This window comes from Pseudopodoces humilis, chromosome 4 (genome assembly GCF_049639895.1).
Source record: "Pseudopodoces humilis isolate 2021_Gansu_Grassland_sample_001 chromosome 4, ASM4963989v1, whole genome shotgun sequence".
Classification (NCBI taxonomy): Eukaryota; Metazoa; Chordata; class Aves; order Passeriformes; family Paridae; genus Pseudopodoces; species Pseudopodoces humilis.
Genome location: NC_142203.1, coordinates 5,337,445 through 5,355,644, shown reverse-complemented (window position 1 = coordinate 5,355,644; position 18,200 = coordinate 5,337,445). Strand labels below are relative to the sequence as shown.

The window sequence follows — 18,200 nt, the reverse complement described above, 5'->3', positions numbered from 1 at the left end:
TGAAAACTGTGTAGCACAAAGATACTGCAAAGGAGATGACATCATAAATTTGCTTGAAACTGAGAAGATACCTTTGTGCCATAAGCTGCTGTATATATTGCTGTTTCACACTTTTTAGAAAACTCCTGTTAGTAGTCTAAATAACTGGTAACTTTAATTTCATGTATCCCATTCAATCTTCAGTTTATGTTCCTTTCTTTGTTTTTATAGAAGTCTTTAGATGCACTGAGTCGTGTTACAATGCTAAAAATGGGGTGGATTTCAAAAGCCAGTGCTATCCAGAGAAAAGGCAGGTAATAAATGTCTCATACTGGTTTTTAGTTTTATTTAATTTTATATCCACCATCCTGTATGTTAAGAATAAAGCAGACAACATAATAACTGTTTCTAGCCTAGTCCAGTGTCATGTTGGACAATGGCCAACACTTGTTCTGAGTAGGGGTTAGTGTGTATTTCCTTGGAATCATTTTCTAAGTTGTGGGAAAGGCGTTTTCCCTAAGGTCTAGGTTGTTTTCCCCCCATTAGTTTGTTCTCCTTTCTTTTTCTCCCATGTAGCACCATCAGTCACAGTGTCCAGTGGATTGTTTTCCCACATTCTCTGTTGGCAAAGGATGGCCTATTTCACTTTCTCCAAACTATCCATGATTTAACAGGCCATGATCATGCTCTTCCCAACAATGTGGGTGAGGGCTCAGAAGTTTATGTAGCAACAAATGCCCCTTAAATCAATTATATTGGCATTAAACTACAGATATTTGTGCATGAATGTGAGAACTTGCTGTCTCTGTTCATCCACTCGCAATTTATTTAATCTTAATTCTGTTTTTTAATCCAAGGCTCGCTTATGTTTAGGGGATGTGAGAGGAAGAAATGAAGTTTGCAATTTAGATTCCTTACAACAAAGGATGATTGAGATTTGGACTGATCTTAGATTAAAAAAATACCCACAGCACTTTACTTAGATAAGCCTTGTTTTTCTTTCTCCAGATTTTTCAGTGTTGGGTTAAAATTACAGTGAAAAATCGCCACACTCTCAAAAATAATCCATGATAGGAAAACTCTCACTTTTTGTGTGACTTAACAACATTTTCTTCATAGAACTGCTTCTACTTTCCCATTCTAAGTTTCTGTATCTGTTTGTTGGCTTTTGGTTTTGTTTTTATAAAGAATTCCTAATTTTCACAACTTTCCATATTTCATTTTCAAGGGCTGGGCGCTGTCAGCCTGGAGTCTGTTTTCGTCTCTTCAGCAGGCTCCGATTTCAGAATATGTTGGAATTTCAATCTCCAGAACTTCTAAGAATGCCGCTTCAGGTGCATGTTCACTTAGAAATTATAACTTTAAAAAATGTAATGTCATCAAGCCATACTATTAATTGCAACAAATCATGTGTTTGGGACATGTGTTTCCAAGATTTGGAAACAATCTCTAAGATCGTTTCCAAATCTTGGTAATCTTTTTTGTTCTGCCTTTTAACTTGCAGGAGATCTGTTTGTACACAAAACTTCTGGCTCCAATTAATTGTCCAGTTGTAGACTTTCTTATGAAAGCTCCTGATCCTCCGCCTGCTGGAACTGTGAGAAATGCTGTGCATATGCTTAAGGTCAGAAAAGGAATAGGTTTACATGGAAATTGTGTTTGATTCCAAGTTTTTCGTGTAGCAGTCTGTTTTTCTTACTTCAGTTTGTACTGAAGCTGTTTTTAATTACTTAAGGATGTTTCAAATTTTTGTTTATTGTCTGTTTTCATTTTGTGTGTGAGGATATGTTTTTCCACGTCAAGGGAAGAGAGTGCCTCGAAGTCTTGTCTCTGTTAATAGTTTGACTTGCTTTTTTAAGTGTTTGGGAGCAAGTCTAGTTAATGTCCAATATTCACATTCTTTTTGCTTTCACTGCTAATTGATTTAGTTCACTGTCCCTGTCCCCCTCTCCTTTGTTTGTTTGATTATAAACAGACCATAGATGCCATGGACGCTTGGGAAGATCTCACTGAGCTTGGTTATCACCTCACTGAATTACCTGTAGAGCCACACCTTGGTAAAATGGTGTTGTATGCTGTAGTGCTGAAGTGCCTGGATCCTGTTCTGACCATTGCCTCTGCTCTTGCCTGCCAAGACCCTTTTGTGCTGCCCACACTGGCCTCCCAAAAGCGTGCAGCCATGCTGTGCAGGAAGCGTTTTGCTGCAGGGACGTTCAGTGACCACATGGCCCTGCTCAGGGCTTTCCAGGTAATATTTCATTTCAGAGAGTACTAATCACAGTAGATCACCCAATCAAGGTAACAAATGCATCAATCTGCTTGGATATAGAGTGGTGCACTGTGATTAAGTCCTTGTGTTGCAGTCAGCAACATCCTTGGAGAAGACTTTATTTTTGCCTGGTGGCTTTCCTGTATATTTGTGAGGGAACACTTTTTGTGGTATGTTTTGTTGATATTTTCAAACCGTACAAAATTCTGAGTGGTCTAACAATGTGCCTTTTTACATGCTACTACACAGAGATCTTCAAATCATGATCTTAATGTAACGATCTTTATTAAATTAATAATTTTAACTTGACATAATGATCATGTAGTGAGCAGGTAAGATAATCTAATTCTTGAACAGAAATAAAAATCTAGTTTGATACATTTACTTTCAGAGTGGGTCTTACATTTATTTTATTGACATAAATGTAATTTAAAAAAAAAAGCATGTTCTAGTGTTAGCTTATCAAATTAATAAGCAAATGTAAAAACGTTTTCAGGCATGGCAGAAGGCACGCAGTGATGGCTGGGAGAGAGCCTTCTGTGAAAAGAACTTCCTATCCCAAGCCACAATGGAAATCATTGTAGGAATGAGAACACAGTTGCTTGGCCAGCTTAGAGCCTCAGGTAAAGAGCTTCAAAAAAACCCTTATTTTAAAGTCAAACATATAGAAATCATTACAAAAATCATGTTCACCACTGTAATTTTCCTTACTTAATTTGAAACACATTTTCATGTACACATTCATGCAGGGTATGGTGTAGATGAGGAAGTGTGGCTGATCTAACTGAAAGCACCCTCATCTCCACATGCCACTGCATTTCGCTGTTGAGATAAATTTCTTGGATCTTTATGTTTTAGTAAAATATTCCCATAGGAAATGTCTTTGTATTGTAGAAAGAATTGTATTTTGTGTTAGTATGAAACTCTTACCAGGAAGGATTTCAGTGTAATGGTTTCTTCTTGGTGCTGTTAAGGTTGGTAGTGGTGAAAACCGCAACAAATAAGTAATTTATTTCACCTTCATTTTCAAACTCCTTTTGAGAACCAAACACAAGCTGACATGGCACCATTTTGTCTTGTCAGGTTTTGTGAGAGCCAGAGGAGGAGCTGATATTAGAGATGTCAATACTAACTCTGAGAACTGGGCTGTAATTAAAGCTGCTTTAGTGGCTGGGATGTATCCCAATCTTGTGCATGTAGACAGAGAAAGCCTGGTGTTGACTGAACCAAAGGAGAAGAAAGTGCGATTTCATCCTACCTCTGTTCTTGGTCAAACTCAGTATAAAAAGGTAAAATCACTTTGAATTTATAGTTCACAAAAAAGAGCACTAAAATCTATCACATGTTTTAGAAATGTCTTTTTCTAGTTGTCAGTGCTTTAAAAGCAGCATGGGCATTTAACACTACAGCTTTAGAAAATACTTTTCTAACTTTTCTACTTTTTCTAAATACTTCACTAACCAGCTGATAGAAGTTGGAGGGGTTTTTTTTTTTCCCATTGTTTCAATTAGCTCTTTCTCTAGATGGAGCAAGGCAAAATGGCAAAAAAAATGCCCCTAGTTATAAAATTGTTCTAAAGATATAATGATCCCTACTCTTAAAAGCAAGAAGTTATACTCTGAAAGTTTTTTTAAACCTTTCTTTTTAAAGCAAAATACTTTGTTTTATCATGGTAGGATAATTTCTGAATCTGGTTGAATTCTCTCAAAATTTTTATTTGCATGTATATTTTTATATGTGTATTATTATACATGTATTTATTTCTCAAAATATAGAGCCATAGAATGGTTGGGTTGGAAGGGACCTTAAAGCTTCTCTCATTCCAACTTCCTGCCATGGGCAGGGACACCTCCCACTAGTCCAGGTTGCTGGGAGCCCCACCCAGCCTGGCTGTGAACACTGCCAGGTTGAGGCATCCACAAATATCTCTGAATAAAATGGGAAATATGTTAAAATTTACATTAAATATGGGTACCGGCTATAATAGCCTAGTCTTATCTTCTCTTGCACAGATTGCCCCAGCAAATGGACAGGCTGCAGCCATCCAGGCTCTCCCTACAGACTGGCTTATATATGATGAAATGACAAGAGCTCACAAGACAGCAAACATCAGGTACTGCTCTGTTGTGACACCTGTCACCGTGTCCCTCTTCTGTGGACCAGCCAGACTGCCAAGTAATGCCTTGCAGGCATCTTCAACCTTTCGAGGTACACCAGAGCCCAGATTTGGGATGTTTCCATTGGTATACACTGGTGTGTGACAAGGAAGGCTTATTTTTAAGTAATACTTAATACATATATTGGCTGATTCTGAAAACAACAGTGTTATAATTCCTATAGCTATTCAGGAACAGTTTGTATCAAATAGTTTGTAACAAATCTCTCAGTTTTGGGATTCCTTACACATTCATTCAGTATAGTTAGTAAGGAAATAATGCAGCCACAGTGTCTAATGATAATACTGGTAGTGAGAAGTGTAGTATATATGTTCTTTTTCTACAGACTACTTTATTTGATACTTTGAACTAGATTATTCAAACTGAGTAATTTAGAAACAATCAATATGGCAAATAAGTCATGTTGCTTCTAGCTGACACACACATTTTCAAGATATGTTCTACTGATAATTTTTAATGTCAATCAGCTATACTATTAACCACAAGTAATAGAGAATATATAGAAATTTCCTTTTTTTTTATTTTTTATTTAAATTGAGTGTTCTTGGAATGGAAGCAAAAATAACTGCTGCTAGTTCCCACAGTTTGAATCAAACTGTATGTCCAACTAATTTCTGAAGCTTTCCTCTTTTGCTTCTAAACAGTTAACTGTAGAATAGTGTTCATGCTGATAGAATTGCACTTTAGGAAAATAAGGATTCCTAATTAATAGCCATATGTATATATGAATACATATATGTATAGATATGTATATGTATACTAGGTCTTTAAATCTGCTATTTTACTAGGAAATAGAGCCACATGGGGTTTTACAAACTGCTTTAGGCAAAAGTTGGATAGTGGCTTGTGAATGCTGATGAAGGTACATGAGTTGAGTCAGATCACATCAGTACAGTAGCAGGACCTTCAGCAGATCTGGCTACTTGATTGCCGCTATCTGGATCAAGGACTTTTCAGTGTATTTGCAGAAAAGAAGAGGTAGTTTTACAAATGTTTACATTTTAAAGTCAATTTTAGAAGGAAAAATATTTATTGCTGGTAATACAGTACTGTTCTGGTTTCTGTATATAAGTAGAAAAAAATACAGAAATGCTAATGCACCTTTTTTCTTTAATTCAGGGGGAGGAGTATCTAATGATAGCAGTGACAGTGAGATGGAGGACAAAACAACTGCTCATCTGGCACTACTGAAGCTGGATGAATGGCTCCATCTCAAACTGGACCCTGAAGTAAGTAAGAAATCGCCCTGGGTTTGCTTCATGTAGAAGAATTGTAAAAAGATGTAAAAAGGTTTTTGTAACATTCGTGTAGCCAAGAATTTTCTCTAAGAATGTCATGTTCCATTTGGGTCTCTCAAACTACATATTCTGTGATTTAACTTTACTTCATGAGCTCGTCAGGAATTAAAGGGCTTCAATCCGCTTTGGCCCAGAGTTGTCTGTCACATGAGTTCATGTATTCAACATCCAAGTTACAAGGTTTCATAACCTATCACCCATACCTTTCAATTCTTGTCCCTATGAGCAAAAAGATAAAAAATAGTCACCTAAGTCAACAGTGAGAGTGCTTATCCCTCTTCCTCCATCTTGGTGTGGGTGAACTGTCTATCACACGAGGGAAACCTCAGCAGTCCAGATGCTGCTGGATCTGCTTCAAAAACTTTCTGGGGATGGGTATACCAGAAAAGTATCATACCTTTCTTGCAGTATGATGTTTTGTATGTCTGAGCTTGGCAGTTTGGTCCCTTTCCACAAGTCAGCAGTTTCTGAAGGGACTGCCAGACAAAAGATAATGGCTGTAGGAGACAGCAAGCTGCAAGTGACTGTGGCAGCATAATGGCCCTTCTGCTCCTTCTGGCCTCCTGTCCTGCCTGCATGGTACTCCATCAGGCCATAGCATGATCTGGGATAGCCAAAATCTGAGCAGGAGCTGAGAGAACAGTCATACTGGCATATTGTGTTTTTCTTTCTCTGAGAGGATAACCAAAATCAGATCAAAAAGGAGCACTTGAAGCTGGAGTTGCCAAAAGAAAGTTGCTGTCAGATTTTGGAAGGATAAATAAAAACCTCTTTGAAATAGAAGTCTTTAGGTCATTGAGGCGCTGTGGTTGTGGTAAAAGGTAGTTTGTGGGTCATGAAACACTTAAGCTCTAATAATAATACTACTGTGTCCAAAAGAGTGATTTAAAAAAATGTATTTTAATGGAAGCATTCCTGATAACATGGGAATTAGACTATAGTCTTTTGAATTTAGTCATCACATTTGGACAGAAGTTTGTGTAAGAAAATGTTGCTTAGAGCTCTTTTCCCTCAGGTATGAAGAGTGCATGAGTATAGACTGATTTGAGGGGAAGGGCATTAAGCATGAAAAGGTTGGGTTTTCTAGAAAGATTAAAAAAGAAAAAAAAGTAAGTGGATTTACAATACAATGTTAAGTCTAGTACAGAGTTAAATGAAATGTTTCAAAAATAACCCTGCACCCAAGGAAAAGAAAGTAAATTAACATCTTAGTTTAAATATGAGTTATTCCCCCTCCCCAAGATTGTAGTCTTGCCTTTCATTTTGAACCCTGTTTATATTAAAATGCCAGTTGCTGCCTCATAGGAAAGAGATTACCTGTCTGATCTAATTTTCATCAGTCTTTAACGGAACTGGAATTCATTACAGGCCGCTGGTATGCTGTTGCAACTTAGGCAGAAGTGGCACAGTTTGTTCCTGCGTCGTATGCGAGCTCCTTCTAAACCGTGGTCTCAGGTTGATGAAACAACTGTAAGAGCAATTACAGCTGTTCTGAGTGCTGAAGAACAGTCTGCAGGTCTGCAGCAGCCTTCAGGAATTGGCCAGAGACCAAGACCTGTGGCTTGTGAAGAACTTCCTTTGGCATCTACATGGAAGTCAACCAGCAGTAGAAAAAGCTCAACAGAAACTGAATTGTCTGACTCCTCTAATGCTGAAAAGTAAGATGTTGAGGTCTTCTGTTCACTCTAGGTTGCAGTTTATGTATACAAGCATCACTTAAATTTCTGCTAGTAATAAAGAGGTGAAAAGAGTGGAAATACCATTGAAAGGTGTTATACTGTTGTATGCTGCATTGTAATCCCAATGAGAAGTATTTCATACATGAGCCTGCTGTTTGAGAGAGCAGTCAGGAATATTGTTTATGAATTGTGATCTTTTGAGAAGCAGCAGAAGAGGTTTAACAGTAGCATTAAAAAACAACACATGATCAGTATGGGCTTTTTAGTTATAATATATTTTGTATCTGCTGTAATACATGTGGTCATGCAGTAGGCTGACAGGTCGATGTAAATTGTGCATTAACTGCTTGTGAAACTCAAGGTATGTCCTTTGTAGGGTTTCAGTGAAATCTACATCTCCCGCACTCCACCAGCCAAAGAAGTACAAAGAAAGAGACATTTTGCTCTCCAAACGATCCTCAGATGACAGATTAGCTCAGTCCTCAGTGAAACCTGCAGAAAGCAGTAGCTTTCCCAGCCCCTGTGCTAGTCCTTCTCCAGTATCTGGAAAGGTAGAGTTCTCAAACGTATCACCCTGCTCTTCAAAAGTAATAGAATTTCTTGCTGGTACCATTCTTCAAATACTGGGTATTTTACTGATAAATTAGGAACCTGACATAACTTTTCATTTATAACAGTTGCATAATAATTCCTTCTGGAACTTAAAATTTAGACTTAATATCCTTGTTACACTAGTTTAATACAGTAAAAATAGCATTTTTTTAAACTTGTTCTAATAAACGGTGAAGGTATATTATTTCTTTTCAATTAAATTAGTATATTGTATGTACACTTCCGAAGGTTTTGGATTCTGCCTTTCTCTGTTTCTGTAATAGCATACATTGATACTGATTCTCTTGAAGTATTGTGTTATCTGTGTTATCTGCCTTATTATGACTGCTTGGGGTTTTTTGTGATGGTTATTTTAACCACATTTTAAAGAAATGTGGTTAAATTTCTTTTCTTTTTAAAGGGCACATTTTTAATGAGATTATTGTCATAGTTGTCCCTATATATTTGAATAGTAAACTGCAGTAACACTAAAGAAAGAGATCACTGAGGGGAAACCTCATGTACTCATTGAAGGATTTAGTAATTCCTGTTGAGTCTTTCATCTTTTAAATTCCAACAATGTAAAAGGAAGAAAACATGTTTTCTGAAGGTAGATATGTGAGTAGTGTGCTGGAGGCTGCAGTGTAGGATGATTAATTTTTGTGTCATCTCAAGGTGTGTCAGTCTTAAACCAATTACAATTTATCACTAGACTTTTTAGTCCTGTTCTGCTTTACTTGTTTTCTGCCCCTCATGGATGAATTACTGTTAAATTCCCTACTATTAATTTATTTTTTCCAGGGTTGCAAATCTCCTTCACCAAGACAAAATAGGCCAGTTCGGTACTTTATAATGAAAAGTAGCAACCTGCGAAACATTGATATTTCTCAGCAGAAGGGAATATGGTCCACTACACCAAGTAACGAAAGGAAGCTGAATGGAGCCTTTTGGGAGAGTAATGTGGTTTACTTAATATTTTCTGTTCAAGGGTCTGGATGCTTTCAGGTGAGCCTTAATCTAAAAGTAAATATTAGCAGTGTTTGATGGTTTAGGAGGGCGCAGCAAATGACTGTGTGTAGTGTGGACAGCTTTGTTTATGACTTCTGACTTTCTGAGAAGCAGAGAAATGTGTGAATGTCTGTGTTTGCTGAAGAAAGAGTATTTCATTCTCCTCTGAAATTTGCTTGTCCCTCAGAAGCTCAGATGGTATTGCCTCCAAGCATCATGAGTCAGAAAAATGTTTGTACCCTACATTCATTCTCTAAAACAGCAACAACCAGAAAAAAAATTCCTAACAAAGTAGGGGATTGCTATATGTTTGCATGCCAAAATGTGTATTGTAAGTGAGCAAGCAGCTACAGTCAAGTCACAGGTTTCTAAAGCTAAGAAATTCATAAATTTCTTTATTAAAATTTCGATAAAAAAGGGTTTTATTCACTTCCAGTTAGGAAGCTGATCATTCTTCCAGATCTGTGTCTTGACTTCATATTCAGTGAGATATTTGTCAACAGTTTGTTGGTCAAATCTGTGGTCAACTTAAAAACTTGACCTGGTAGTGCAAAGCTGCAGCCAGTTGTGAGCCAGCTAAATTCAGTTGTTCTAGATTAAGGAAGTTAACTAACTTCTTCATATATAAGTTATTTGTAAAAGTCAGCTGAACTTAAAATCTAGTGACCCAACCAAAACAGCTGTTTTGGCAGCACCTCTGAAGGATTGCAGTGACATATTACTTATGATGGTTTGGCAAATACAAATGTAATACTGGAAAGTTATTTTCAGCAAGTCACTTGATACTGAAAACGGGCTGTTGCACTGGTGCTCTCAGACAAGGAAGTGGGGGAGACACACGGAAGTCAGGAATGTAGGTGGTTGACCTTGCCCTGCCCTTCCAGTTTTGACAGTGTGCTGCACCCTCATGGAATGTGAGATTAACTTCTCTATTAATTTTTTCTTGTCACAACTGTCTCTGTTTCACATTTATTTTTTCTTCTGTTCCTTTTATTAATTCTTATTTAAGTCTGGCTTGAGATATCTGGGACTGCTTGTCTTACAACCACAATGATTTACATGGTAAACTGCATCTTTTAGGACTGTTAAGTCCTAAATGTTAATGTTAAGTCCTTTTAGGACTGTTAAGTCCTAAATGGCATAAATTCACCTGAACAGTTGATAAATTTTTTTTGTGGGGTTGGGTTTACTTTCTGTTTGTTTGGTGTGTGGGTAAATCGGGGTGTCCTTAAGTTAGATGCTGTCTTGGGTTTGGGGTGTCATTCATTTTCTTCTTGAATACTTGTCATGTTGGAATTTTGTCCAGCTTCTCTAAAGAAGGAAATAAAAGCAACTTTGACTTCTTTCTTTGAAGAACAGCTGCACTCTATGAATTCTGTGTAAAAGTTTGTTAACATAGAGGGAACGTGAGAAGGAACAAATGGATTTCTGCAAAAATTAAGAGTAATAAGGACTTAGCAAGTAACAAGGAATATGAATATCTAATGGACTATAATGTAGTAGAATATTTATCTTGATTTCCTTCTGCTTCAGGTGGTTATGCAACAGCTTTTTAATCTGTTAAAAAGCTCAAGAAACCTTTAGTGATAATCTTGTCACTGAGAGACATTCCTTATAGTCAAACCCTACAAGGCATATTTGCAGTGGAAAAAGAAGTGATACTTCTAACTTTGTAGATGAAAACATTTTGGAAGCTCCAGCTTCACGTGGAGAGTGTGTGAATCACTTTGAAACTACTTTGAAAGGTTCATAGGAAGTTCAGTTATTTATCTCATTCAACCATAGACAGATGTGTCATTATGTCTGTTCTTTCATATTTCAATTTGTGTCCCAGGGTTTTGCTAGAATGGGTTCAGCAATCGGAAGTGAGAGAAGTCAGGACTGGGGATCTGCTGGTTTTGGAGGTGTATTTAAGGTGGACTGGATCCGAAAAGAAAGCATTCCTTTTCAGTTTGCACACCATTTGCTCAACCCATGGAATGACAGTAAGAAAGTACAAATAAGTAGAGATGGCCAGGTAATGTTACTCTATTCTTAAGTTTTCTTTACTTTGTAGAATTGTGTATTTTTTATTAGCTTGTTCAGCCTTGACCTTTATCTCCACTTGTTCATGTATCTGCTAATCTGAATTTACAGTTCATTGATGTATTGTACTTTCAGCTAATGCAGAATTACTGCTGAAGTAATGTAGTTGCTTTGATAAAATCAAAACAGTTTCATGCTTATGTGTTAAAAGAAATATTTAAAGGTGACTTCTTCCAAAAAGAAGTTGGGTGTGTTTTTTAGTTTGTAATTTAGTTCTAGAGATTTGTGCCTTGTTTGGTTGAGATGTGTTCTCTCAGATAGTCTGCCACACCCAAATAGCTGCAACTGCAAAAAACCAAAGAATTGACACAATTTCTGTGTGGCAGTTTCTGCCCTCTCCCCATCCCTTCACAGAATATCTCCTTGATGATTCAAGAGCTAAAGTTTTTGTATCATCTTCTCTTCTTCAAAACCCCTTTCCAGTTTAAAGAAACTGGGGGAAAGAAGTACAAGGAAAGGATGGCCACTGTATTTACTGTGACCTCTTTCCACATTCTCCACCACACTTCATGGAATTCAGCTTAAAAGATGTGGAAAATAATGATGTCTTGTAGTAAGTGACTGATCTGTGGGAGGTACAAAGTATCTGGTGCATCTGTTCTTAGGTATGGTGGTAGCGTGTTCATTGGGAATTATCTTTGTGAGAACCAGCATCTCACTGTGAATAAAAACACCCCAAACAGCCTGTAGGCCAGGATGGCTTATGAAAGTTTTTATCTCCTACTGAGCCCTAGTAAGAAAACCTTGCTCTGGTAGAAGTTCTAATGTTTGTCCCAATAGCAATAGGGATGAGCTGTTCTAGAAAGGTTGAAAGCAATCACCAGCAACGTATCTAACAATTCAGTAATAAATAGTTTCTGTGTGCTCAGTAGTAGCAGTGCAGGTAACTTCCCTCATTTCCTGATCATTTCTAGGAGCTGGAACCACAAGTTGGAGAGCAGTTGCTGCAGCTTTGGGATCATATTCCTTTGGCAGGAAGAAAACTGACTGAGCATGCCAAGTGATGTGACAGAGGTAGTTACTACGCTGGTATTATAAGTTATATTACTTATATTAGAGGGAAAGCTGTGCACGTACAGTGTATTATTACAGTACTGTCTTTCCTTTGTAGCTTGTGGAAGACAGGTACACTGGGTACTAATTATTCTCTAGTAATTTTGATTTTTTTACAGCTGGTTTAGGTTGTTGAAACATCAGCCATGAGAACCAGCAGCATGTCTACAATAAAGATGAGGAAGAAGGCGACACAACAACCTCCTGACATTCTTTGTAATGCTGTGCATCTACAAGTGGAAAAATAAGAAGGAATTGTTTTGTTTTCAGTGTTTACTTGCCAGCCTGTTTTTTCACTGAGTTGTTTTGTTTTAGAGTAGTGTGCAATTGATACTTAAAAATATAGTTAAGTTCAAACCAAAGTTTGAAACAATGGACCTCATATGGGTTTAAAATAGCATAGCAGACAGTTTTAAGTTACAGTTAAGTTACAGACAGTTTACAGTTAAAGCTTTCTCTACCCAGTGAAAGGTTTGAGAATATAAATGTTAATTAATCGGTCTTGCAGGTCAGTTACAAAAAATACTAATTCCAAATATGTTGAAAGTCTCCTTAAGTGTACTTCTACATCCACAGTGCAAGAAAGCTGAATATATTCATACAAACAACTAGGCAGCTGGAAATGTTAATTTTTATTTAATGGTATTTATTTAACAGTAATTATTTTTAATTAGTTTAAATTTATTTTTTTCATTTTTATTATTTAATTATTTTAATTTCATTTAAATAAAAAAGGAGTGTGAGACTTTTGAGATTGGGTGCACCCATTGATGTTTGCAGTTTCAGTTATTTTTCACCTTTAAGATGTGACTCAAACCTTGAGAAGCTCAGTCTTTCAGAGGCCTGTGGCCAAGTCATATTTCAATAGTTCACTAATTTAGGCACTGTTAGAAGACCTGTATTTCTTTAAAAAGCAATAAAAATTATTACCAGTAAGACTTCCTTGATCATTTAACATAGTCTTCATGCTTTCTTTCAAGTTGTTTCTTTTTCTTCTATACCACTGCTGTTTTTATTTATTTGGCTTTTTCTTAGTACTTCACATACTTTACTCTAAGGCTGATATAAATGGGTGTGATCACTGTCAGCACAGTTTGTGGTCATTCTTAGGTTAAACCAAGATTTTTTCCTGCTTCTGAGCCTCGACCTGTTTTCTCATGCCTGTTCAGGATCTTACCCCATGCATTCATTTTATGTTCTGTGTGGTGACTTCCACATATGAACCATCAGTCTGACCTTTGCCAAAACTACCTGGCTGCCTCTAAGGCTGGGACTGCCCAACACATTGCTCCTCAAGACAGTGCCTCAAGGGAGGCATGAGGCCCTTCCTGCCTCTTACAGTACTTCCAGGCCTGTGCCCACACAGGAATGTGGGGCAGTACTGCCTTGTACGGATTTACGGGGCCCTGTGCACTTCAGAAACAGAGCTGGCACAGAGAGGGAGCATAGGTGAGTGTAATGTTTAGTTAACCAGCTAAATAGTACTTCTGCAGCTTGATGGTAAAAAGGACAGTCCAACCATGGAATTTGTATTCCACAAGGCCACTGGCCAGTCTACATCACTTGTCTGGAGAAGAGATTGTTCCCTGCTGCTTCCCTGACAGTCATGGTCATGTGGTTTGTTCTTTTGGGGCTGCAAAAACTCTGCCATCATCTTTGCCTTAGCTTTTACTTTTTCTTCATCCCTTTTTACATATATTTGTTGTGTTTTTCTCACCAATTCCTCTAGAGGCTTATTCTGCCACTCTTGGTCTTTTTGTACTCCTTTCCTTATGTCAGGCTGAGCCTTAGTAACAAGTTGTACCTTCAGCAATGTGTCAAAGGCTTCCCCTTCAGGATCCATCCCCCCATGCTTCTGCAAGGCATCCCTACTCTTCTCTAACCAATGAGAGGGGCTCTCTTGTTTGTCCTGTTCTAACAACATAGCCTTAGGTGTTATGTTGTTAGTTCTGGGAGCCGCTGGTTTGCTTGCCCTAATCAAATAAGCATGATAATTGTGGAGGTGAGTCAGACTGGCCTGGTTATTTGGGTCCCACTGGGGGTCTACCTGGGGGATGGCATCATCCACTGTAGGTGCATTAGGTCCAGCCCCCTCTGCTGCTTGTGGATGTTCATCTTCCCACAGCTGCTGAGCTTTCTGCAAAATCATTCATTTCTCTGACCCAAACAAAATCCCCAAAAGAAAATTCCAGTCCTCCCACATACCATCTGCATTTCCCAAATATTCCTCTATCTTTTCCCCCACCCCTCTGGGATCGTCAAATACGGGGGTAATTATTTTTTCAATCCTCTTGTATCTTGGGTAGTAAGTGGTACAATTACAAACCCAAATCCTTCCCCTTGATCTCCCAAAGGAACTTGGCAGAGTGGCATTTGGTGTACCTCTGTCTCTTGGGTCCGGGGGGCTTCTGATACCCTAAATTGAGTCCTCCTTCTGGTTCTAGGGGGTGATATGATATGCTGCTCCTCCTCCTACACCGTTGTTGTTTTCAGGTGGAGCTGTAGGAACAGCATTTCCCTGATCCCTTTGCTCTGGAAGGTGAGGATACAGGGCATCTGTAGCTGGCCCTGGGTCAGCTGGCAACACCGGAGGACAAGGCGGGGGAAGGTGCTGGAAAACATCCCAGTCTTCACCGTTTTCCCCCCCTGTTTCCTCTTCTTTTTTTCTTAACACATAGATTTCTCCTGTTGCTTGTTTAAACCATATCAATCCACATTCCCTTTCAGTCCATCCTTTCCAAGTCTCCGCTAGATACTTCCACAGAATTCAACACCAATGAATTCTATCTGTTCCATAAGGTGGCCATTTAAGTCCATTTGGCAACTTACACTCTGGCCATACATAGTAACAATATTTTACCATCATCTCCATAGTTATTTCTGGGTGAATGCATAATCTGTCCCAAGATCTCAGCATTCTCCCCAAGGGACTCTCCAGGGCTATTATGGGATCGTCATCCCTTTTGCCAGGACCCCTTCCTGGCTGTACCCTTGCAACCCTCCATGGGTGCCCTGTTTAGCCTGTGCTACCCTCCCTGGGTGCCCTCCCAGGCTTCCTCCCCGAAGATCCCATTTTACTCATCGGTGAGATTTTCAGTGGTCCTTTCCTGTGGACTCTTCACGGACCCCCCTGGTCCGCCACTCGTCTGTCTCCTGGACAGTCTTGGGAACCCAATCGATCACCCGGTGCCGGCCGCCACCAAGGGGAGCTGATCACCGAAACTGGGTGAGGCGCCTTCAGCTCCGCTCACTGCCCGCCGCCCTGGATGGTGGAAATACCTCGGACCGAGCCCCCAAATTGTCAGGAAAATTAATCCACAAACACCAGAGGTTTATGTCCAAAAAGGAGACAGATGAGTCCTTTTACTTTATTCAAATAAAGGGAGAGGCCATGGGGCATTCCCCTGGGGTCTCTCAAATTTTTGGAGGGCGCAGCCTTCTTTTTATCCTAATTCCCGGCCGCTTGTCCCTTCTCTCTTTCCCTATGGGCTTTTACCTTTTACCTATGGCTGAGGTACTTGAGAGGTACAGACTTCCTGGAATGCCTGATACCTGGGATACCTCCCCTCCCCCCCACCCCGCGCCCCCTCCCTCCCCGCCCAATGCATAGTCCCCTTCTTAATTCTTAACTCTTCTGGAATTCCTGGTGTTTTCTCAGTGTCTCTTTCATCCTTCAGTGGAATCCATCCCATTGTTTCTGTTATCTCTCAGTGATAGTTTCATTAGCAGACCCACAGCTTGTTTGTAAAGACAAACCTGTCATTCCTCTCAAATACAATATGGAGGTGCATATTAGAGGGGGACATAGAGTAGGTGATTCAGGTGATTCAGGTTCTTCTGAAAGTGGGGGAAAGGAAGAGGGAGATGTTGCTGGGAGCTTAGGATAAAAAGGAGGCTGTGTCCCCCAACATTTTGAGAGACTCCATGGGAAATGCTAATGGCCTCTGTCTTTATTTGAATAAAGTTACAGGAGTCTGTCTCCTTTTGGACATAAACCTCTGGCATCGTGGATGAATTTTCCTGACAGATTCTTCAGGATTCAGGCAGGGAGGACAACTCAGCAAAGGCAGGAGGAGAAAAGCAGAGCTGCACCCCTGGGGCACCATTTGAGTATTTGCAGATTTCCTTTGTTCAGGCTCTCACACGCTGTCCTTTGGAGTGTGTCCTTGTCACCTCAGGAGTGCTCCCAGGATGGAGGCCTGGTCTTGTCATTGTGCCAATGAAAGAACTGCTGCCAAAACAGAAGGCTGAGAGAATTCCTGGAGCACCCCTAGATAGGACCTATTTTACAGGGCAAGCAAGGCAGAACAGTTCCACAGTCCTAAGCACAGGTGCAAAGGGTCCTTGTCTCTATCACCCTTGATCCAGGAGGGCTGCAGAGAGCACAAACTCTGACATTCAAACCAAAAGGGACAAAATATTATGCAGGCCCTGGCCAGGATATGATGGCCTCTCCCAGAAAGGCTGATGAGAAGCCCACTGGACAGAGTAAAGGGACTGTCACCTGAGGAGATCTTAAAGGTCAGAGCCGTGTTGTGGTTGCTCACTGCATACTCAGCATATCAGCTAACCCTCAAACTAACAGAAGTTAGTTCCAAAAGAAAAAAGAACTGCTTATCCTCAGTATTGACAATATCCAGAGGCAAGAAAGGGATGACTGTGCAGCATGGCCCACATGGTGATGGATTCTGGGCTCTCTTTAGTTGTCACAGGGTTATTCTGGCCCTTGTACTCCACTCTGGAGGGACAGAAACTCCAGCTCCTTCCTGAGGCTGTGGGGGGAAGCACAAAGGCACTGGCTTCCAGAAACACAGAAACTTGGGAAGTGGAGAGGGACCTGGCACTGTGGGCAAGTCCCAGCAGGAGGGGGCGCAGCTGGAGCAAAACATTCCTTTCTGCTTCTCCCTGAAGCGGTGACACAATCCACAGGGGTGGGAGACTCTCAACCTGGGCTGGCCACCAGCACCCAGGTTCTCCAAATCCCAGCATTGCCCAGGGAAAGGCAGTGACAAGAGGAGACATCATCCAGCCACAGACAGTCCATGCTGACTGTCCCACCACTCTGCTCCTCACAAAAGACCTTGATAAGATGTCAGTAGCAGGGATGAGACACAGGGCTGAGGACACAAGATGCAGGTGGCCAAGGGAGAGCAACATGGAAATGCAGAAGTTGAAAACAAGAAAAAAAAATTTCTACTTTCTACTGACAAGCATTCATGGGGACATTGCCTGCTGATGGAGGGTGACATCAGTGAGAGGCAGATTGTGACATCTCATCCCTCCCAGCTTATATTCAGACATGGCCAGAGCTGGGGCCAGTCTGGCTCTGGCCTGAGCTCCTACCAAGCATGACTGCAAGGCATGGAGGGTTGAGCCAGTTTTCTCTAGTGCTGAGTGGTGTCTTTTCCTGGCAGGTCCCAGTGGCAGTCCCAGAGCAACCAGCAGTGTTTCCCCAGCCCTCCCTGGTTGGGGCAGCCAGGCACTGCGGGTGTTTGCAGCACTGAGGGTGAGCTGTGCAGGAGAACATCCCCCCGGGGTAGCCATGGGGCTCAGGGGGCTGGGGGATGTCCTTCTCCGGCAACCTGGCAATTCCTTCCTCCCCTCTACTGCAGGGTGTGACACCGGCAACAGAGAGCAGCTCCCGGTCCTCAGCCCTCCCCATGTGCTGCAGAGGCCAAGTATGGCCACAGAGATGGGTGGCAACTGTGCCATCTGCCAGGACACCTGGGATGATGTGGCTTCTGCTCTGCCCTGTGGCCACTGTTTCTGCCGAGGCTGCATCCTGCAGTGGGCACAGATAAATCCTGTGTGCCCACTCTGCAGAATAGCAATAGAGACTGTCAGGGTTTCTAACAATGCAGGCGAGTCTCTGGAGAATGTCTTCAAAGCCCCTGAGCAGCTGCCAGTGGCCAGGAGACAGGCAAGGAGAGCTCCTGGCAGCCAGAATGAGAACAGCCCCCAACCCCCTGTGCTGATCCATCCCTCTTCTCCTCAAGAGACACCAGCCAGAGCTGTCGGCAATGTCCTGCCTGAGGTCTGGGCACAACTTTTCCGTCGACGA

At 40.7% G+C, this 18,200-nt stretch overlaps 1 protein-coding gene across 1 annotated transcript in view; it reads left to right on the top strand.

Moving 5' to 3' along the window:
• Positions 1-12,747, top strand: part of YTHDC2 (YTH N6-methyladenosine RNA binding protein C2) — a 29,887-nt gene extending 17,140 nt beyond the window's left edge. The window contains exons 17-30 of the mRNA XM_005530001.3: positions 211-293; positions 1,208-1,313; positions 1,484-1,603; positions 1,955-2,227; positions 2,745-2,871; positions 3,332-3,537; positions 4,261-4,456; positions 5,545-5,654; positions 7,092-7,381; positions 7,779-7,953; positions 8,795-8,998; positions 10,836-11,018; positions 12,001-12,100; positions 12,259-12,747. Of these exons, the coding sequence (XP_005530058.2) occupies positions 211-293; positions 1,208-1,313; positions 1,484-1,603; positions 1,955-2,227; positions 2,745-2,871; positions 3,332-3,537; positions 4,261-4,456; positions 5,545-5,654; positions 7,092-7,381; positions 7,779-7,953; positions 8,795-8,998; positions 10,836-11,018; positions 12,001-12,090 (2,163 nt within the window). The 3' untranslated portion in view covers positions 12,091-12,100; positions 12,259-12,747. The remainder of the gene's footprint in view (positions 1-210; positions 294-1,207; positions 1,314-1,483; positions 1,604-1,954; positions 2,228-2,744; positions 2,872-3,331; positions 3,538-4,260; positions 4,457-5,544; positions 5,655-7,091; positions 7,382-7,778; positions 7,954-8,794; positions 8,999-10,835; positions 11,019-12,000; positions 12,101-12,258) is intronic.
• Positions 12,748-18,200: the final 5,453 nt, after the last annotated feature.